This window comes from Eptesicus fuscus, chromosome 23, assembly GCF_027574615.1.
Source record: "Eptesicus fuscus isolate TK198812 chromosome 23, DD_ASM_mEF_20220401, whole genome shotgun sequence".
Classification (NCBI taxonomy): domain Eukaryota; kingdom Metazoa; phylum Chordata; class Mammalia; order Chiroptera; family Vespertilionidae; genus Eptesicus; species Eptesicus fuscus.
This window is the reverse complement of record NC_072495.1, coordinates 28,609,367-28,630,490: the sequence shown is the minus strand read 5'-3', so window position 1 is coordinate 28,630,490 and position 21,124 is coordinate 28,609,367. Positions and strand designations below refer to the sequence as shown.

Below are 21,124 nucleotides of genomic sequence, written 5' to 3'. Positions count from 1 at the left end.
CTTTCCTCCCCGACCAGTGAGCCAGCGCCACCATCACAAGAGCAGCTCCGCCTCAGACTCCAAAGCGGGGAAGGCCCCCCCGCCCCGCCCCCCGCACAGCTGAGCTCAGAGGGGAGGGATCTGCCAGCACAGATGGAGGTGTGACGCGCGCTTCAACCGCAGTCAGTACAGAAACGTCCGGGGCTGGAGCTTCAAGACAAGAGCCCCCGTCGCAGGGCACGTAGGGCCTGATCTGCAGTGTTTACTGTCAGGAAGCGCGAGGCGTCCCATCGCTTAGAACCTTTTTGTGGAAAACGTATTCGGATGGAGTCACATGCACTTCATTCAAAAAGGCTGTAATTACACAGATTAAAGGTTTTCTACCCAGTGGTTGATAGTTGAGTCTAAATGTTCCTAAGAAAACCCACTGCAGAATTATTAGTGTTAAGGTAAAGACAGTTTGCGAAAGACAAGAAAACACCCGGGTCTCTGTGCACAGAACTGTAAGGACAGGAAAGTGTAAAAGGAGAGGCAGAGAGTGAGTCCCGTAAGGCCTCGAGGTCCACGCAGAGGTGAAGGCCACCAGACAGAAGGCGGCCTGTGGACGATGCCCCGAGCTCAGCCACAAAAGCCCCGTCCCAGGCCACGAAACACGTCCCGCAGGCAGGGGCCAGTGATGACTCCGCGGGCCGCAGGCGAGAGGGCACAGACCCAGCCTGAACGTGGGCCCTCAGGACACCCTGCTCCTCCCCTCTACCCTCCAGAGGCCTCGGCACAGCCCGTCCTCCCGCAGCGGGGGTTTGAGGCGGCTGTGCCAAGAAGGGCCCTCTCCACAGCAGAAGGGACAGAGTCCACGTGACGTTTGGAAATATGCTAATCTCACTGGTCACAATGAAAAGTTCTATTAAAGTCTGTAATAATAAAAGCGTAATATGCTCATTAGACCGGACATCCTTCCGGATGAAGCTGGGGCTGCGAGGGCCGAGCCCCTTGCATGAATTTCAAGCACCAGGCCTCTAGTATTTAGTAAAATTGAGATCTTAGTCACTGAATTATTATAAAATGTCTCAGTTGAGCAATAATTCATCTCAGGTTTAGATCTGGTAACAGCGAGACGAAAAGGAAGTCCTGGTTTTAGAAACGAACACGAGGCCCATGGCTCTCCAGGAAGCGACTGCTTTCACTCCACCCCTGTGCTACCCAGCTGACCTCGGCCCTGGCCTGAAGCCTGGCTAACAGTGAGGGAGGCAGTCACAGCACGAAGCTCAGAGTGAGTGCGGGAGGAGAGCAGAGCTGACAGACGGGACGGGGTCAGGAGAAAAGACAGAGAAAGGACAGGCCCTGGGCGCTGGCCCTGGAGACGCAGGGCCGGAAAGGAAAGCGGGGACACAGCACGGCAAAGGCAGCGCCGGCGTGAGGGCACAGAGTGGACAGCAGGCTCGTCACACTGCTGGTCCGAACACAGCTTCCTGGGAAGAGGGGCAGAGCCCGGGAGAGGCGAGGCCACTTACTAGGCAGGCGCGCCTGGGCCTGCGAGGTGAGCAGCAGCCCCTGAGGCAGTGTGCTCTGCCCGGCCGGGTGCGAGGGGGCCTGGGGCTGGGGCTGGGACGGGCCCAGGGCGGAGGCCTGGGGAGCGGTCTGAGCCCGCAGTTTCGCAGGATGGGCTGGGCTAGGAGCTGTGCTGCAGGTCGCGGCGGCCTGGGGTCTCGGAGCACCGGTGGGAGCCTGGGGGGCTGCAATCGACAAGGGTGGTTTGTGCAGAGCTGTTAGAGGTTCTCAACGCAACGCAGTGCTATCACCGACTCTTAAAGCCATAAAACAGACATTTCATAGTGTCTCTCAACGAGCAGCTCTTTAAAAGGGGGTGAAGGCCCATGTGGTCTAGACAGAGGTGTGTGGTTTTTTATCCGCTGTGACCATTTTAACGTGGCGCGAACCAGCAGCCTACACGGCAGTCCTTCCTGCAGTGAATGGTGTTACAAGTCAGCATGTGAACCCCGTGTCCATCAGAGGAAATCCTGACCCCCACGAAGGCACACACAGGCTGCACCCCCAGCTGCACCGGGGCGCTGGCACGAAGCGGCTCTGGACACTCGAAGCCGCCGTGCACATGGCCCAGGACCCGCTGGCGGCTGGAGCACGGCCTGTGTCACCTGTCTGCTCCTGCCCCGTCCTTCTCTACGTGGAATCAGGTGACGACAAAGCAGGGGCATGAACACGGCAGGCGCCTCCTCGGAAGCCTGAGAACCGCGTTCCCTCTATGAGCTCCCCCCAGGAGCATCCTCATCGCCTGGCCACACGCGCCTCCACTGAGCATGCAGTGCCTTGTGAAATCCAGTTTAAAGACGTAAGAAAGCCTCCAACTCGTGTGAGGGCTGCACAGGTCACTTCGGCAGAATGGAGGTCCCTCGTCAGAGGGCCAGGGAGCACCCTCCGTGGCACAAACACACCACACACAGACACACCTTTGGCATCGGGGTTGGCAGAGAACGTGGCGATGGGCGGCCGTCCTCGAACGTGGCTCTGTGGCGTGGCAGTGGCCGCCGTGGAGGTGGCCGTGCGGGGTGGGTGTGTGCTGGGGAAAGCCACCGTGCGGCCCTCGGGCTTCTGGCCGTACTGCACAGGCTGGAACAACCTAGACGCGTGTGGACAGGAAGACATCGCTGCAGCGCAGGCCTGGGAGCGCCCGAGCAGCAGGCTCCCGCTCCCGCTCCCGCTCCCACTGCTCGTTACAGATAGTGGGGTCCCGGGCGGTGCCTGCACGACGGGGTGTGATTTTCCTTCCATTGGGTTCCTATCAGTGTGGTTAGACGACGGTTTAGAGTAAGAAGCGAGGTGAAAGGTCAACGGCAGCCTCAGGTAACGAGGCAGCACAGGCGACAAAGGGCAGGCGGGAACGGGGCCTCTGCGACCAGAGCGAGACCCGCGGAGGGCCCGCGATGCCCCTCGGGCTTCACACACGCCATGTCCTCGCAGCCAGCTCTCCCGGGACTGCGCCACCGAAGGGAGGGCACCAGGCAAAGGCAGCGCTGTCGCCGCCGTGCAGGTCCGAGGGCTGCAGGCCCTGCCGGTGCGGGCGAGGGCCCAGGGGCCGGGGAAGTCACACACAGACGAGGCAACAAGAATGGCTGCCCGTGTGCAGGATCGACTGTCTCTAAAAGGCTGGCTTCCCTTCCCCTCATGGTTAGCTCGAGCCCAGGTCTTCGTCTCTTTCTAGCTCCGGGACCAGCCTCTCCTGAGCCACTTGGGTTTTGCCTTCGTCCTCAGACGTGTTCTGCCCCGTCGCAGCCTCAAGGCGCCTGCAACATGGTCGTCCTCCCAGGTGTCCCTTCGCTTAGTCAGGAGGAGCCCACGCCACCCTGCAGCGCCCTCTGCCCTCTCTCCCCAACACCTGGCCATGAAGCTACCCCCACACCACCCACCAGGTTCAATCCAGCCGCCGACTGGTCCCAGCTCCTCCCACAGACCCCTCCCAAATCCTAACCCTTTGTAAAGACGGTGAAGGGCCACTCCTCAGGCGGGCGCGAGCCACGTGCCCACACTTCCCACCTACAGTGAGCCACTCAGGGAGCAGACAACCAAGCAGGCGACTGGCCTCTTCTCAGCCTGGAGCCAGGGACGCGTGGGAAACTCCAACCTGGTCCCAAGCCTCCCGGTGTCACTCCCAACCCACAGCCCAGGGCCCAGCCAGGCCAGATGGTGAGCCGCAGGCAACACCCTCAGCACACACCTGCTGGGCTTCAGTCGGACCGCCGGGGGCCTGCCGGGCGGGGGCGGGGCGGTGAAGAGCTCCTCCATGAGTTTCCGCGTCACCCTTTTCTTGCACAGCAACTCAGCCTCATGGCGAGTCATTGTGTTTTCCAAGCCAATAAGGTCAAACATAGAAAGATCGGTTTCCTGAGGAGGAGGAGGAAACGGGCTGCGTGAGACAGTAGGAAAGGCCTCGACTAAGAACCCAAGTCGGCTCGCAGACAGAAGACCAGGCGCGTGCCGCGAGGTGCTCCTGACGACCCGCCTGTGCCCTGCGCTGGGGCTCAGGGTGCCGCCGTTTCCCCGGCTTTCAGACGGGAAGGGTCAGCTGAGTGGCTGTGGGAATGGAGAAGGCAGCACCCAGGACGGACTAGGCCCGGCAGAGGAGAGGGGGGTCTGTGTGGCCTGGGGGTGCTGGGCCTCGCACCGTGGAAGGGGCGTGGGAGACCCTGGGAGACCCACGAGCTGGTGCCAGTGGAGCTGGCTGTGTGGCATGCCGCCCGTCCAACAGCAGAGCCCCAGATGCTCCTTCCTGAGTGAGACCCGAGGAAGGAGGGCGGCGGGTGGGGGCGTGGAGCAAGTGGCACCTCCCACCTGCACACACTGACGGGAGAGAAGGTGAGGTGCCGTGGAAAGCAGTGAGCAGTTCACCAGAGTCACACGTGACCGGCACCTCCAGGCCTAGCCTTGCGCCCAAGGGGACCGTGACCACGCCCACACGGAACTGTGCCCGAGGGCCCATGGCAGTGTGGCAAGCGGCACGGGGTGCAGCAGGGGAGCCCTTCAGTCTTCGAGGAAGGAATCCTGCTTCAGCACGGCCAATGGAAAACAGCCCGTGGAGGGCAGGAAGCCAGACACCTCAGTCCACGTGTGGTCTGCCCCACGTGTATGTAACGTGTAGGTTTACATGAAATAGGTGAATCCACAGAGAAATGACCGAGGAGCTGCCTGAGGCTGGGCGGGCATGGGAGCGAGGGTCCATGCGTGCTCTCTCTCCTGGTCCTGAGGTGCTCTAGGACGCGGGTGATGGCTGCACAGCCTGTGCACATGCTAAGACGCACACGCTGCACACTTCAGAGGTGTGTCCAGGTGACGAAGCGTCTCCATGCATCGCAGAAGCTCAGCACAGCACAGAAAGCAGCCCCGGACCAGGCCCCAGACACGGGTCCGCTGCTGCCCCGCACTGCCCGCCACTCGCCAAGGACCGCGTCCGTCCGCGCAGTGACCGCAGTGGCGGCGGCAGCAGACGACCCGCTCACAGCACACCTGCTACCTCAGGGTCCTCAGACCGTCACACACTCACTAGTCACACCTTGAACCTCCCTACTCGAGGGCGGGGGACCTGAAGCCAGAGTCCCTGGCCTGACCCCAACCTGCACCTGCACCAGCACCCCCAACACACAAAGCAGGTGCCCGGGTCCTAGGCCTCTGGGCCTGCGCCCCGAGCACTGCCTGAGTCCCCACGGGTGTCAGCCTCGCTGTGGCCCAGCTCTCGTCACGTCCACACCGCACCCCTTCTCAGAGTCCAACAGCACACGCCACGCTAACGAAGCCTGCCCCGAGGCCAGTGCCAGACACGGACGCTACGTCCAGGGGAAGACACGGCACAGAGGCTGCTCGGTGCTGCCGTGTCAGGACCCCAGCACACACCTACCCTCCCAGGCCCTCCTTACCTTCCAGGCATCCCTGTCGAGCGCCTTCAGCACGAGGGAGGCCAAGCGGAGCTGCAGCGGCCGGGCCGAGAACGAGGACTGCGGGAGGCGGGGCTCCACCAGCCCGGGGTGGTTGCAGATGCGCTGCAGCCTCAGCAGGATGCTCAGCACGTCCACAAAGTGCCCGCCCTTCAGCACCTCCTGGGTCCTGCCTCGGAGACACGAGCACTCAGCGTCTGCTCCGCTCGGTCCAGACAGCGACGCACGTCTACCCCCCGCGCTCGGCTCCGTCACCACCTGGGACCCGATTCCCGTCTCACCACCCTCAGGCTCCTCGACAGGACGGGGAGCCAGAGCGCCGGGGGAGGGTCAGGCAGGGCACAGCTCCCGGGCTCAGCGGGGAAGGGGACGCTCTGGGGGAGCAGGCAGCCCGAGTGTGGCCTGTCCCTGGGGCTGGGCAGTGCCTGGACTCCACGGTGGCCCCGCACACTCCGGCTGACTGCAACCGCTATGTGAGCTGCTGCTCTCACAGAGACATTTCCCAGGAGGACTCGAGGTCCCACGGAAACGTCTGGCTGACACCAGCTGCAGCAGCACGGACACTTCCTGCCCCGCGCCCCGGGCCTCCCCAGGCACGGAAGGACGCGTGTCCCTGGGCGTGCTGTCGGGAGGCTGTCCAGGATCTGTACCCATGACAATGCGTACTTACGCTCTGTCCTAAAACTTCCACAAGGAACCCCGGAAAACCGCATGGGTTCAAAGCAAAGCCATTTGTTGAAGGCCTCCTCCGTGCCGACACGGTTCTGATGCTTTTACACACGGCAGCCCACAGCCCCAGCTCCTCCCTCGAGTGGCGTGCAGACTCGACCAGCCGCTGGAGGAGGAGCCCCCTTATCCACTCCCTCCAGCACCCAGGCCCTCCACCGTCTGTGTCCCAGGGCGACTTGTACCTGCCGCCTCGGGGCAACACACTAGGTCACCCCGTTCCTCCTACAACTTGCAGGACACGTGAGCCAGGTGAGCAGCCGGTGGGCCACCTGACAGAAACACGGGAGCCTGTTCTGGAAGTCACGCCCGCTCAGGCCCCGAGGCCGAGTGTGTGTTGGAACTACGGGAGCTGGTGTGACTCCTCAGCGCCCCGTGAGGAGACAGTCGCTGTGATTGCCGGGCAAGTGTGTTCATCTAACATCTTCAGCACTTTCCCTCTATGCTCACTTGTGTTTTTTAACTTAAACTCAGGAAAATGAACGGCGTGATGAAAAGAGCCAAACAGGTCGTGGGAGAGGGTCAGGGAGAGAAGCAAGGCCCACGCTCTCCGGGCCCACGCAGCACACAGCAGCCCGACCCGTGGCTTCACGTACCCACGGTTTCAGCTACCCGCAGTCCAAAGCCACCACATGCCAAGTTCTAGAAATAAGCAACGTCTAGGCTGCTGATTGAGCTGTGTGCAGCTCTGGACAGTCAGTCCCCGCTTTGTCCAGCGTCCCACGCTGTAGACACTCCTGCCTGGCAGTCACTTAAGCAGACTGACTGTCCTGGCATTGCAGCGCGTGTTCACGTCGCCCTTGTTTTACTTAAAATGGCGCCACAGAGCAAGAGTGGTGATGCTGGCCAGGTGGGAACGCCAGAGAGCCGACGGTGCTCCTTTAGCGGAAAGGGGGACGTTCTCACTCACTAGGGGAAGACAATGCACTGTGTGGTGAGGCTCTGAGGTCGAGCCAGCATGAACCTTCCCGCCGGGACTGCGAGGTCTGCTAGGGACCGTGAGCCTGAGGTTCCTGCCGCTCCAGGCGGCCCTGGCCCAGCTCCCCTGCGGACAAGGGGGGACGACTGTGCAGCCGTCCTGGGGCCACGCTGGCCTGAAACCTGACGTCCTAGGTCCTGTCAGGACGTGTCTCCTGCGCAAACGGACAGAGTGCGGCCACGCCCAGGTTCACCCCGGGGCGGGGCGTGGGCGGGGCGTGGAGGCGGAGGGGACCCAGCGCAGGCGGCGCACTCACCCAGGCTGCAGGATGACGTCCTCGTACAGGGCTTTCTGCCGGCTGGTCAGGCGGCACTTCAGCACGTGCTCGTACCTCTTGGTCAGCTGCTTCTCCACGTCCCTCTTGGTCCTCCTCAGGATGAACGGCTGGGTCACCTGGGGAAGGAGACGGCATGGTTCCCCTCTGGGGAGGACATCGTCCATGTCGCTGGAGTCCCTGCACCTCGGGGCCGCACGTACCCGGTGCAGGCGGATGACCACCTTGTGGTAGTAGTCCTGGTTCTCCTCGGTGGGGGCCTTCAGGGGGACGTGCAGGTAGGGCCGGGAGAGGCCCGGGATGAGGAAGTGCACCGTGGTCCACAGCTCCAGGAAGGTGTTGTGCAGCGGCGCGTCGATCAGGAGCAGGCGCTGCTGGCTGCACACGAGACCAGAGACCCCGTCTGAAAGGCCTGCTAGGACGGCTGGGTCCGAGACGTGTCAGGACAAGGCATTCTACGGGGTCACTGTGCGTCCCCCGGGGCCCTGAAGACGTGGCTGGCTGACTAAGGACACTCTGGTGTCCTCGCGGGAGGGACTGGCAAAGGACACGGGCCGTCTGTGTCACTGAACCCTCGCCCCCCACAGCCCGGGAGGCAGGCAGACCTCTGCAGGGTGAACACGGCCTCCCAGTGCCGCTCGCTCAGGCCCTTCACGCGCTGCATCTCGTCGATGACCAGGCACCGCCACCGCACCCGCGTGAGGGCCGCGTAGCCCCGGAAGAACTGCTTGTAGGACGTGATGCAGACGTGGAAGCTGTTGGGCTCGGTCCATCCCTGCGGCAGAGAACACAGGCGTCTCCTCCGTTTTGATAACTCGCTATTTCTGCACAAGGAAGACCCTAGTGTGTTCTCATGACCCTTCCTCCAGGAGCCTCCGGCACGTGTGCGGACACACTCAGAGGCGTGCGAGCACCAACGGCGACTGTGGCAACAGACGACCCTGGAAGGACTGTTCTCAGCGGCCATGACCCGGGAGAGGCAGAACGCTCGCGAGGCCCCCGGAAACGTGCGGATCTACGCTGCCACCGGCTGCATTATACACTTTACAACGATTAGTGACCCGACAGTGAACAACAAACTGCACCTCGAGGGGTCCCTTTTTCACTGAACGCTCCCCCACGCGCAGCCCGCTCCGCGGGCTCCTCAAGCACACCGGGCCCTCCTGAGGCTTGTACACCCGGGCCCTCCTGAGGCGTGTACACCCGGCCCTCCTGAGGTGTGTACAACCGGCCCTCCTGAGGTGTGTACACCCGGGCCCTCCTGAGGTGTGTGCACCCGGGCCCTCCTGAGGCGTGTACAACCGGCCCTCCTGAGGCGTGTACAACCGGCCCTCCTGAGGCTGTACACCCGGGCCCTCCTGAGGTGTGTACACCCGGCCCTCCTGAGGCATGTACACCCGGCCCTCCTGAGGTGTGTGCACCCGGGCCCTCCTGAGGCTGTACACCCGGGCCCTCCTGAGGCGTGTACACCCGGGCCCTCCTGAGGTGTGTGCACCCGGGCCCTCCTGAGGCGTGTGCACCCGGGCCCTCCTGAGGCGTGTACACCCGGGCCCTCCTGAGGCTGTACACCCGGGCCCTCCTGAGGCGTGTGCACCCGGGCCCTCCTGAGGCTGTACACCCGGCCCTCCTGAGGTGTGTACACCCGGCCCTCCTGAGGTGTGTACAACCGGCCCTCCTGAGGTGTGTACACCCGGGCCCTCCTGAGGCGTGTACACCCGGGCCCTCCTGAGGCGTGTGCACCCGGGCCCTCCTGAGGTGTGTACACCCGGGCCCTCCTGAGGCGTGTGCCCGGGCCCTCCTGAGGCGTGTACACCCGGGCCCTCCTGAGGCGTGTACAACCGGGCCCTCCTGAGGCGTGTACACCCGGGCCCTCCTGAGGCGTGTACAACCGGGCCCTCCTGAGGCGTGTACACCCGGGCCCTCTTGAGGTGTGTACACCCGGGCCCTCCTGAGGCGTGTACACCCGGGCCCTCCTGAGGCGTGTACAACCGGCCCTCCTGAGGCTGTACACCCGGGCCCTCCTGAGGCGTGTGCCCGGGCCCTCCTGAGGCGTGTGCCCGGGCCCTCCTGAGGCGTGTGCACCCGGGCCCTCCTGAGGTGTGTGCACCCGGGCCCTCCTGAGGCGTGTGCACCCGGGCCCTCCTGAGGCGTGTACAACCGGCCCTCCTGAGGTGTGTGCACCCGGGCCCTCCTGAGGCGTGTGCACCCGGGCCCTCCTGAGGCGTGTGCCCGGGCCCTCCTGAGGCGTGTGCCCGGGCCCTCCTGAGGTGTGTACACCCGGCCCTCCTGAGGCTGTACACCCGGGCCCTCCTGAGGCTTGTACACCCGGGCCCTCCTGAGGCGTGTGCCCGGGCCCTCCTGAGGCTTGTACACCCGGGCCCTCCTGAGGCGTGTGCCCGGGCCCTCCTGAGGCGTGTACACCCGGGCCCTCCTGAGGCGTGTACACCCGGGCCCTCCTGAGGCGTGTACACCCGGGCCCTCTTGAGGTGTGTACACCCGGGCCCTCCTGAGGCGTGTACACCCGGGCCCTCCTGAGGCGTGTACAACCGGCCCTCCTGAGGCTGTACACCCGGGCCCTCCTGAGGCGTGTGCCCGGGCCCTCCTGAGGTGTGTGCACCCGGGCCCTCCTGAGGCGTGTGCACCCGGGCCCTCCTGAGGCGTGTACAACCGGCCCTCCTGAGGTGTGTGCACCCGGGCCCTCCTGAGGCGTGTGCACCCGGGCCCTCCTGAGGTGTGTGCACCCGGGCCCTCCTGAGGCGTGTGCACCCGGGCCCTCCTGAGGCGTGTACACCCGGGCCCTCCTGAGGCGTGTACACCCGGGCCCTCCTGAGGCGTGTACACCCGGGCCCTCCTGAGGTGTGTACACCCGGGCCCTCCTGAGGCGTGTACACCCGGGCCCTCCTGAGGCGTGTACAACCGGCCCTCCTGAGGCGTGTGCCCGGGCCCTCCTGAGGCTGTACACCCGGGCCCTCCTGAGGCGTGTGCCCGGGCCCTCCTGAGGCTGTACACCCGGGCCCTCCTGAGGCTGTACACCCGGGCCCTCCTGAGGCGTGTGCCCGGGCCCTCCTGAGGTGTGTGCACCCGGGCCCTCCTGAGGCGTGTGCACCCGGGCCCTCCTGAGGCGTGTACACCCGGGCCCTCCTGAGGCGTGTACAACCGGCCCTCCTGAGGTGTGTACACCCGGCCCTCCGTGCAGGGCGGCCGATGCTGTCGAGGAACTGCGGATCCAGAACGGCCTGAAGGCCTGCTGTCGGTCTCACAGTAAATGCACTAAAAAGCACGTTTTGAAATGTGTCTTGTACAAATTAAGATGGTTTCTCGTCTGGTCTTGTTTCACGTTTGAACTAAAATACCTGTCTCTTTGCTTTGAGTTCCCGGTGGCTGCCGACATATAAGAGGGTCTTGAGCCCAGGACACCAGCGCTTCAGCTCGAGCTCCCACTTGAGGACGTTCCAGCTCCTCACGACGACCAGGTGAGGGCCCCAATTGCCTGCGGAGGGAGGAGACACAGCACCGTCCTCTCAGCTACACCGTCCTCGCCAAGTCCAGGCACCGGCACGTGCTGTGTGCGCGGCGTCCCCGGGCGGGACTAAGCAGCCGTCCAGCGGGGTGCAGGGGCCTCCTCCCACCACGGCTCCTGTCCCCACGCCCAGCAGCGCAGGAGGCAGGCCTGACTCTCAGGAGGCACTCAGCACAGAGTGGCTGGATGGGTCATCACCGAATAAAACGAGTATTTACTCAGACACGTGGCAAACCCCCAGGAGCATGGGGAGGAACCCCCGCTTACAAGGAACAACGCTCAGGAAAAAGCAGTACGCAGCCCCCAGCCCTCGGAGCCCAAGGCCTGTCCCATGCCCGGTGGGTACTCCCACAGCACCGCACCAACTCACGTGTAGGCTCCCAACCTCTAGCCAACACACACGCCCAAGCCATCCCTAAACACGTGGTTTCAGTTCATTCCTCTAAAAATGAGCCTTCTTACATTGTCAGAGTAACACACACAGTAGACTTCGTCCGTGTTAGGACGGAGCACACCCAGTGAGAAGACGGAACGACAGGCGTGGAAAGGTGTCTCAGCCCACCCAACGGCCACGGCTGGTCAGACACGAGGCGCCACCACCCACACTCGAAAGCACCACCACGAGGAGCCCGAGCCGAGCAGGCCAGGAGCCCCACGGCCTCCAGGGCTGGCTCAGGAGGCAGCTGGCGATGCAGAGGCTGACGGCGGCGAGGGGAGCGATGCGGGACACTTTCCCACCAGCCCTTGGTGGCACCCAGTGGCACTGGCTCACCCGTCTGCTCTGCTCTCCACACACTGATGGGCAGCAGGGCTCAGGGAGTCACAGAGCCCAGGGGAGGGGGAGGGGGCGCTCCCGTCCAGTGCTGACTGGGAAGGAGTCTCTTGTGCATCCGTACAACCTGCTGCCTCAGGTCCTGGGCCACGGCCCGCAGCACAGGGGCAGAGAATACAGGCACCCCTCACCCTCGCTCAGCCAGACGCTGGCCCGCACTTGAGTCTCGGCAACACATGCTGTTCCAACAAGCTCCTACCTTCATTGCAGGCGAGGTGGGCAAAGAAGGCGATGATCTGCACCGTCTTCCCCAGCCCGGCCTCGTCCGCCAGAATGCCGTTGAGGTTCTTGCGGTAGAGCTTGGCCAGCCAGTCCAGGCCGATCGTCTGGTAGTCCCTGAGCGTGCCGTGCAGCAGGGGCGGGGCGCTCAGCTTCACCTGCAGGGACAGACGGGCCATGAGTGCTGCCTAAGATGATCCCTGAGCCTTGTCTCCAGACTGAACTCACAGCAGGCGCACGGGAAGCGACTGGAAAGCTGCAGAAAGCTCTCTAGGCAACAGGAAAAGGGTCAGAGTTCACTTTTCCGGTAACGTGTGCAGCTGGGCAAGTGCTCTGTGGGAGCAGGAAGCCTCCCGTCCCTCCCGCCAGGCGCTCACCGTGGTGCTGATCCGAGCACTGCCCTTCGGCAGGACGCCTTCGGCCACGGCGGTCACTTCCGCGATGTCCTTCGTGTGAGGCTTCCCGATGCCCATCCTCTCGGCGGCTTTGAACTGGTCCATGATGAACAGCGAGTCTATGAGCACCACGTCCCTGCGGCCCTCCTGGTCGCCCGGGCCGTCGTCCACATCTGTGAGCAGTGGGAAGGGGGGTTGCAGCAGCGTTCATAGTTTATGAGCCTACTTAACACTGAAAAGAACGGACAGGATCCAAATACTTCAAGCACAGAACAAAGCACCATCGTTTTATTCTGACCCACTTCACACACCTAAGGATGCTCTCTGTTAAGCAGAGAAAACTCTTATGAAACCACCAACCCGAGGCCCACTCTGGAAAGCCCTCAGTGAACCTGGGAGAGGTCTCCGCAGCCATGGGAGCTGCTGTCCCCACAGGCGGCTGCAGAGGCACCTACTGGGTCCCTGACTCCCTCCACCGCCAAGAAAGGCAAGACTAAACGCATCTCCAAGGCCAGCAAGTCAGGGGCTGCCAGGCCCCCCAGCCCTGCTGCACCAGGGTCCTGACAGCGCCACTCCCACCCCCAGGCACCGTGTCTAACGACCAGCACGAGCAGTGACAGCAGGAGAGCAGAGCTCCTGGTGTCGTCTGCGTGTTTGGGACGCCTAATAAAAGTAAAATACACTCCTTAAAGCAGGGGTGTTACACAGACAGCCTAAATGGGTGGGATGAAAATCTAGGTCCATAAAATGACAACTTTCCTAAACCTGGAGGAAATGAACTGCTCACAACCTGACCGAGTTCTCTGATGATTGTGCCAAATTTATTTTAAAAAAGAAAAGAAAGGAAGCACAGAATTCAGTAAAATACAGAATTACACACAGCTGCTCCAACATGTCCCTGACCAGACTAAAGGTGCCAGCTGTCAGCCCTGGCTCTGTGAGTGAGCTGCTGAGAGCCGAGCCTCTGCAGGCGCGGGACACACCTTCTTCCTCACTCGTCTCCTCGCCGCCAGGTGGAGGCTGGGGCCACTGGAAGCTCGGCAGAAAGGCGCCTTCGTACAGCTTCATCAGGTCGATGAGGGGCAGCTCCGCTAGGAAGGGCCACAGGAAGAAAGGTGTCACTCCCCAGGAGAGACACGCACATGAGCACAAAAACGAAGCGTCTTAGCCGACACAGGGAGGCATCCTTACGAGCTAGAGACAAAGAGAGTGTCGTGCGTTTTTTAAATAAACTACTACACTAAGACTAAGAACACGTATGCATCAAGTTACCACAAGGAGACTTAAATGGGGAAAACGCAACACATAAACCTGACGAGGAATTGATGTCCAGGACGTACAAGGATCACCTACAAGTCAACACGGAAAAGAAAACCCAAAACCAGAACAGGAAAACACAGGGACGAAGCCCAAGAAGAGACGCCGTTTCTCACCCCGACGGACGGAAAGGCTGCAGTCAGACACCAGTGCACCCGAGCCGGGCAGCTTGCGGCAGCCATTCTACCCAAACTCAGCACAACTGCGCCAGGCTGCAGGTGCACACGCCCTCCAGCCCGCTCCTCCACTCAGAGCGCAGGACCCGGGGCCCACCAACCGCCCGCAGACCGTCTGGGCAGGCAGGTGCACGTGGCTACTGCGCCGTGAGAGCCAGTGAGTTTACACAGCACAGGACAACGTGAATGCAACTCGGCAGCAGAAGAGCCGAGAAGCAAGGCAAGTGGTGAACCTACAGCAGGACGCTCAGGAGGCCCCGACACCTGGAAGGGGAGCCGTGTGCTGAGGGGTGCACAGGTGCGGGGACAGAGCTGCAGGAGGGAAGGACACACGATCCAGAACACAGTCCTCGGGGGACCCGGGGACAGGGAGGCAGGGACGGGGGGAGGGGGGGGGTGGCCCTCGGCACTCTGGCTCAGCAGCGTGGCTGGTCCCAGGGAGCTCGACGTCCTGGGTGTTGGTCTGCCTTGCACAGGCTTCCCGCTCCTCGTCCTGACTCAGTGTTAGCAGCACGCTGGCAGGAGGCCCAGCCTACCTTCCATGGCGAGATTAGACAGCTCTGTCTGGTGGTCCACGGCCCCTTCGTTCGCCTCCTCCTCTTCAATCGTCTCCTCCTCGTCTTCCGCTGCAATGGTGACGGTCAGAGCCACGTCAGCGAGGCAGGGCACTCACCAAGCACTACGAGGCTCCAGACGGCCTCCACACGCAGCCTCGGGCCTCAGGCGGAGTCTGGGAACTGGCCCGCACTCGCCCTTCCCCCTCCGTGTGATGGCCTGGCTGCTGCTCGCACGATGAACCCACTCAGGCCAGAGCAGAGGGAGGGAGCCATCCACTGCTGAGGCCGCTGTAGCCGAGTCCATGAGCCATCGCCACATCCACAGCCCAGCCACTGCCCAGTGGCCATCTCACCTGCTGGCTCCTGTGCTGTGCAACGCAGCCACCGCCTCAAAGCCACCTCGGCCCTGCCCCCGGGCCTCCCTCCCAACAGAGACCTGGCCCTGGAGCAGAAGCGTCTACCGGCGCAGCCAGCAGAATGCAGCCGTCTGTAGCCTCCTCCACTGGGCACAAGCCTCACCACCCGGGCGGCCTTGGCAGGGAGATGGCACCCTCTCCAGCACTGGCCTCAGCCCCTGGCCGGCTCCTTCCCATCAGCACTGATCGTGTCTCCTCCCTCAGAACAGATCTCCCCTCAGTCCCAGGCTCTCCCTGCTCCACAGGCAGCGCCTCATGCCTTCCCCACAAAGCCCACTGCCCACCGAGGCCCCTGGCTGGCAGCAACTCCAGAGGCTCTTGCTCATGGTTGCAACAAGTGGGCACCCTGCTGTGAGGTCACGGGACAGACCTTCGTCATCAGTGAGGGACGTGCTCGCTTTCCGTTTCCTTCCAGGTGCTCCTGGGTCCTGGGACAGGATAGAAATTGCCAGCATGTGATCTTAACGCCCAGGACGGCAACCCAAGCAGGGACATGTTGGGTGCACCTCAGAGGGACTGGGCCCTGTGACAAGCTTGCCGCCATCAGGCCTCGGCACAGGACAGGCCTGGGCATGGCTAAGTCCCCATGCTTGCTGCACCTCATCCACGTCGCCAAGTTAACACCCCTGGGCCCCACGCTACAGAGAACCCGTTTCTTCCCCAGGTGGCCCCCTTCACGGGGAAAGGGAGTGACACTGTGATCTCCAAGTCTCTCCAGATAAAAGCAGGAAGCTCTACGGGGCAAACTGACCCACGTGCTCCCTCCCACTGGCGCAGGGACAGCCCGGAACTCACCAGAACACTTTCGAGCAGCACATCAGGGCCCTTGGGTCTCGGCTCCTTTCCTAGAGAGACAGGTCCTGTGACCATGCTTACCACAGCTGAGGAGGTGACACTCTTCACCCGCGTCGAGGGCGTCTCTGCCTGTCTGGGCCACGCCCCACTGACATCCCCGCTGAGGAAACATCCCAGCGCGTCCCCCCGCCTCCTGGTGACCAGGGGCGATGCAGAGCCAGCCCACAGCGTGTCCCCCGCCTCCTGGTGACCAGGGGCGATGCAGAGCCAGCCCACAGCGTGTCCCCCGCCTCCTGGTGACCAGGGCGATGCAGAGCCAGCCCACTGCCACGCTCACCAGGGCCCAGGCAGCTCCCACCCCTCAGCACTGAGACCTCGGCAGGAGCCCAGCCTCCCGACCGGAGAGGAACAGGAGCGACCAGCAAAGCTCCCTTCTTCTGCCCGTCTGGTCGCACGACTGTGACCGCAGCAGTGGCCACCTCTCTCCGCCCCCCCACCCGTTTCCACACCAGGAAAATGGGAGTCAGTGTCCCACCCGCCCCGCCCCTGCAGTGCAGCGAGGCCGTGCACTGGCTACACACAGGGCTCCAGGCCACACACCTCAGGGAGTGGCCAAAGGGGACAGGCTCAGACCTCACCTGAGAGTGAGTGCCCAAAGCTGGTCAGCCTGGGGTTCTGACTCCAGCAAATCCCAAAAGAACGGAAACATGCGTCAGAGCAGCTGCCCGAGAGCACGGTGATCACCAGGCGCCACAAGCTCGCGCAGCCGGAGCAGGCAGCCTCCTGGGAAGCCACCTTGCCGCCAGGTGCCGGTGAGCACAGGACTGGGCCGAGTGCAGCCCGAAAGAGGGAAGGCTTCACTGAGGGCCATACCTTTCCTGGAAACTTCCTGGAAACGCAAGGCCTTCTTCCTCCTCTCCTCTAATTCGACTTGTAGCTTGATCTCCACCACCTGAACACAAGAGTGAGCACAGAGGCACGTGTCCGCAGGGGTGAGTTAACCGGCTCCAGAACGCTCAGGAGCGGGGACACTCACACACGGTCTGCAAGCACCACTGGCCGTCGCCCTGACTCTGCAGTAACTGCACCTGCCCGTCCCGCCAGCTGCTGCGCTCAGAGCGCTTTCAAAAGGAAGCGGAGCACGCGCCGCCCTTCTGCAGAGCAGCTCCTTGGTGACCTGCCAACCCTCCGAGGAGCCGTGGGCAGCCTCTCGGGAACGACGGACTTCACGCAGCACCAGCAGCAGCCACGCGTGTCCACGCGTCCACGCACAGCCACAAGCAGAGCGAGAACCTTCCTTCTAAGAGCTGCAGCCCGAGGGCTATGCTGGCGGGACCCACCCGCACGCACCCTCCTCAGCGCCGCTGCGCTCTGCCTCGTCGCCAGCCCCGGCAGTCTAGAACGTGGACCCCGTTAAAACGTCAGGTTACCTGTTCAATATTTGACCAGAAATGCTCTATCTCTCTAGCGGCCGCGGCAGCGATGCGCCTCAGCCGGCTCTGCTCCGCTCTCTTGCCCCGCTCTTCGCGCAGTTTCTTTTCCTCGTGGTGACGCACCACCGTCCTGACGAGCTGGCGTAGGAAGTGCAAGGGTTCCTGTTTTAGTCTCTACGCTACAGAAAGGACACGAGGTTTCTTTTTCTTTAAAGCTTCATTTAAAAGAAAAAGTGATTTCAGAGTGAGGAGGGAGAGGGAGGAAGAGAGGAGAAACACCCATCGGTGTCTCCTGCACGTGTGCCCGAGGAGCCAGCCTGCACCCTCCAATGCACAGGACGGCGCGCCAACCGAGACACGCTGGCCAGGGCGACACGAAGCTTCTCACACGTTCTCAGCCCAGGACCACACCACCTCCGAGGGGCAGCGCGTGCTCTGCGGCCGTCAGTGCTGGGTGGGGAGACCAGGCTCACTGCTGACTTCCCCACGTGGACGGTAACCCAGGGGTCCCAGCTCACCCACCTTCTTGGCAGCAGCCACCTTCCACCGCCGCTCCTGGGCGAAGTCGGTGGCCATCCACTGCATCTCCTCCAGCAGGTAGTCCCAGTGCGCCCGGGGCCGGGGGGCCTCCTGCAGCTTGGGCAGCCGCCTCAGGGACCACAGGCCTTCCTTCCTCAGCTCGGCTATCCGCTGATGGATATGGTTTTCCTGTGGGGAAGGGGCGGCACATAATCGTTAACTGCGTTCCCACAGGTGTGAGACCTACTATGTGGCAGTCTCAGCGGCAAAGGGAAGACTTGGACCCAAGGTTGGAAGCACGGGCAGGTGACTGACGGGAGCCTCAGAACACGTCAGGCCCACGCTCACTCACCAGGAAACCACACAGGCCTGGCATCTGCACGGACCCACTGGGGTGGGGAGGCCAAGGAAGACTGGCCACGTGTCACTGGGTTAGGTCAGAGCCCACCCTATTTTTGTTTGTTTCTTTTAACTCCTTTCAATGAAGTTGAACAGAAGCTGATGAGCAGCAAAAACCACTGGCTGGCCGTGACCCTCACTGACCTGGGGCCTGCGCACTGTCCCCCGCCCTGTCCCGGCCCTCATCCACAGCCTGCGAGGACAGCAGCCCCGACCACTGACTTCAGCCCAGAGAAGACCACACGAGTCTCCCTCCTCCAGGACAGGGTCACATGACTGGCTTCAATCATGGGTCCCTGGCCACAAAGCAGGCCAAGGTCCTCACTGCCAGGCGTGCAGCTCAAACTGCTGCTTCCCAATGTGAGTGCAGCCGCGTGTCACAGGACGGAAAGCACCAGCCCCTCACCAGTGCCATCTGCTCTGCCAGCTTGTCCTGAGAACCGTCTTGGGGTGCAGCCGCATTCTGAGCTGGGCTCTGTGGTTTCGGGGGCGCTGACACAGCTGCCCCTGGGGACCGGGAGGTGACTGGAGAGAGAGACTTGCTGGCTGCTGAGGAGGGTCTATTCACCGGGGAGGCCCGTGCTGGCGAGGGCCCTGGGCCGGAACCACTGCCGGGAGCGATGGACGAGGTGGAGGAGGTGGGCGGGGGCCGAGGACTGGGCTGTGCAGGGTCTGTGGGTGGTCTTGCGGATGCCACCATCTGGTGGGCAGGAGAGGCGACAGATGAAGGCACGCCGTAGTCCCTCCCCACGGAACACACACAAACCACAACCCAAACCACCCCGTCTGCAGCCCTGTCACTAAGACCCGTTGTGGACTGTGCTTGGCCCTGCTGCCCCATCCCGGCCTGTCCTTTCCCGGCCTCTTCTCTGTGTCTTCAGCACTTTCATGGTGTTGCTGGGTCCCGGGTGAGAACAACCCCTGGACACTGTCTGCAGAGTGCAGAGCACGGGGGCCCAGGGGAGCGTGGCCATCGGTTAGGAGCAGCCTCATCTCACCACGGCACCCGGGCGCCTGCCCAGCCTCGGCCTTCCTGGGCACATCAAGTGGCACAGTGGCTACAAGGACCTCTGCACGGCTCTCTGCTCTGAGCACAGCAACCAGAACCATCTTTTCCTGATGCGTCAGCAGGGACAATTCGGTTACCGGCATCCTTACTTATGAACACACCGTGTCTCAGCTGCGGCTGGCTGACCTGTCACACCTGCCCTGCCCCTCCACCCCGCAGAGCCTGCGGTCAGAGTACCTGCGGCTGGGACGGCGGCGGAGGGGCCTGCATCTGCGCCTTCCCGGGTAGGGGGGCGAGCAGGGCCGGCTGTGTGCCCTGCGGGGGCACAGGGAGCTGGCTGGCAGGGGGCACAGGGACTGGGGTGTTGGGCTGCTGGGCCTTCGTGGCCACGTGCAGCTGCGTTGGCGGCTCCCCCATCGGCGGCTGCGGCGGGTACTGCAGCGTGGGTGGCAGGGGCGCGGTGGGGAGGCCAGCCGGGGGCAGCCTGCCGGGCAGCGGCGGTGGAGGTGTGTGCAGGCTGGCGGCATTCTGCACTGGAGGCCCCGTGGATGGGTCGTACTGCTGCTGACTTTGCTTCTGTCCGGCCAGCTGGGCGGCCTGAGGGGCGGGAGGCATCCCTCCTGCAAGACAGGAAAGACCCACCGGCACTGACTCTGGAGCTCGCAAGCATTCGCCACGGTCAAATGTCACCTCCCAGGGCTTGTCACAGACCCGTCACTCAGAATGACCACGCCATCGGGAAGCTTAACTGGCGGGAAATCTGAGTCATAGCAGAGCTACTGTTATCAATGAGCACACACAGAAGGACAGAAGGCACTGGGCCTTTGCAAGGGAGCACCAAGCAGGACAGCACTGAGCAACCACAGGGGTCCCTAGGCGGCAGCAACTAGGAAACACAGGAGTGGAAACTGGAGAGAAGCTTGAGGACAAGGACACGTGTGGCTCCTTAAAGGGACAAGAACTAGTCTCCGGGGTCTTCACACTGTGCCACTACAGCTCAGACACCCCAAGTTCAGGAGCCACTTCAACCAGGCCAGCTCAACTGCACGTGTCTTAGCCTGCGTGGGCTGTAGGCCTCTGCATGCCCTCCTTCTGAGCTACGGGAGCTGGCTCTGACGCTGGGTCTTACCTTGAACTGTCGGCATTAACTGCTGGAGAGGAACTCCTGTATTCACCCCTGGGTGCTGGAAAACTACCCCTTGGTGACCCACTTCAAGTCGAGGTCGCTTAGACTGCTCTAGAATAATTTTCAGAAAAGGTGGTTTGATGTAAAAATAAAACCACAAAAGTAGTAGAAAAAACATGTGTAAGTGTTTTTATAATATTCGAACAGGGAGACCTTTCTATGCATGAACCAAAATCCAAAAGCCATAAAAGATTGATAAATATGATTTCATTTCATCAAAGATGTGCAAATATAAGAAAAAGCACCATGAAAAGGCAAAGGTCAAGCAACATCCTCAGAGACAACATCTGCAACACACATGATGGGCACAGGCCGGCTGACTCGACAGTCAGAAGCTCTCACAGGTGACATGGAAAGTATGGGAACCAGACAGACACGGGCAGAGAACCACGGCTCGCAGAGGGACGATCCGTCACGGTGAAAGGGGAAAGGAACCAGGAGTTGTTCACGGGATCAGGAATGGACCCAACCCTCTGGAGGGCAACTGACCGTCTCCGACACTTAAGTGCAAGTCGCTCTGATCCAGCTATTTCATTTCTAGGAGTTTCCCCTTAAGATATACTGACATCCCGGCCGGCGTGGTTCAGTGATTGAGCGTCGACTTATGAGCCAAGAGGTCAGGGTTCGATTCCCGGTCAGGGTACATGCCCGGGTTGCTGGCCTGATCACCAGAGTGGGGCTTGCAGGAGGCAACCAATCAATGAGTCTCTCTCATCACTGATGTTTCTCTCTCCCTCTCCCTTCCTCTCTGAAAGTAATAAAAATATATTTTAAAAAAAGATATACTGATAAACTTGTAGGAAAAAATATGAGACTAGTGTTCAATGTGTTGAAAGTACCAAAAAAAAGGTGGTACTGACAAATGACCACCAACCAGGTCTGGTGGATGAAGAAGGAACTGCCTGTGCGATGGATACCACGGCAGCCATCAAACAGTACAAAGCCCACGAGT

At 62.2% G+C, this 21,124-nt stretch overlaps 1 protein-coding gene across 1 annotated transcript in view; it reads right to left on the bottom strand.

The window, feature by feature from the left end:
* EP400 (E1A binding protein p400) overlaps nt 1-21,124 on the bottom strand; it is a 63,609-nt gene that overhangs the window by 23,876 nt on the left and 18,609 nt on the right. Inside the window, exons 5-24 of the mRNA XM_054712813.1 lie at nt 20,116-20,223; nt 19,224-19,606; nt 18,384-18,677; nt 17,582-17,767; nt 17,057-17,197; nt 16,500-16,578; nt 15,627-15,676; nt 15,202-15,259; nt 14,395-14,484; nt 13,349-13,456; nt 12,348-12,538; nt 11,951-12,128; nt 10,753-10,889; nt 8,005-8,174; nt 7,603-7,777; nt 7,382-7,518; nt 5,403-5,589; nt 3,710-3,876; nt 2,445-2,614; nt 1,491-1,712 (exon numbers count right to left, since the gene is read on the bottom strand). Coding sequence (XP_054568788.1) covers nt 1,491-1,712; nt 2,445-2,614; nt 3,710-3,876; nt 5,403-5,589; nt 7,382-7,518; nt 7,603-7,777; nt 8,005-8,174; nt 10,753-10,889; nt 11,951-12,128; nt 12,348-12,538; nt 13,349-13,456; nt 14,395-14,484; nt 15,202-15,259; nt 15,627-15,676; nt 16,500-16,578; nt 17,057-17,197; nt 17,582-17,767; nt 18,384-18,677; nt 19,224-19,606; nt 20,116-20,223 — 3,231 coding nt within the window. The remainder of the gene's footprint in view (nt 1-1,490; nt 1,713-2,444; nt 2,615-3,709; nt 3,877-5,402; nt 5,590-7,381; nt 7,519-7,602; nt 7,778-8,004; nt 8,175-10,752; nt 10,890-11,950; nt 12,129-12,347; nt 12,539-13,348; nt 13,457-14,394; nt 14,485-15,201; nt 15,260-15,626; nt 15,677-16,499; nt 16,579-17,056; nt 17,198-17,581; nt 17,768-18,383; nt 18,678-19,223; nt 19,607-20,115; nt 20,224-21,124) is intronic.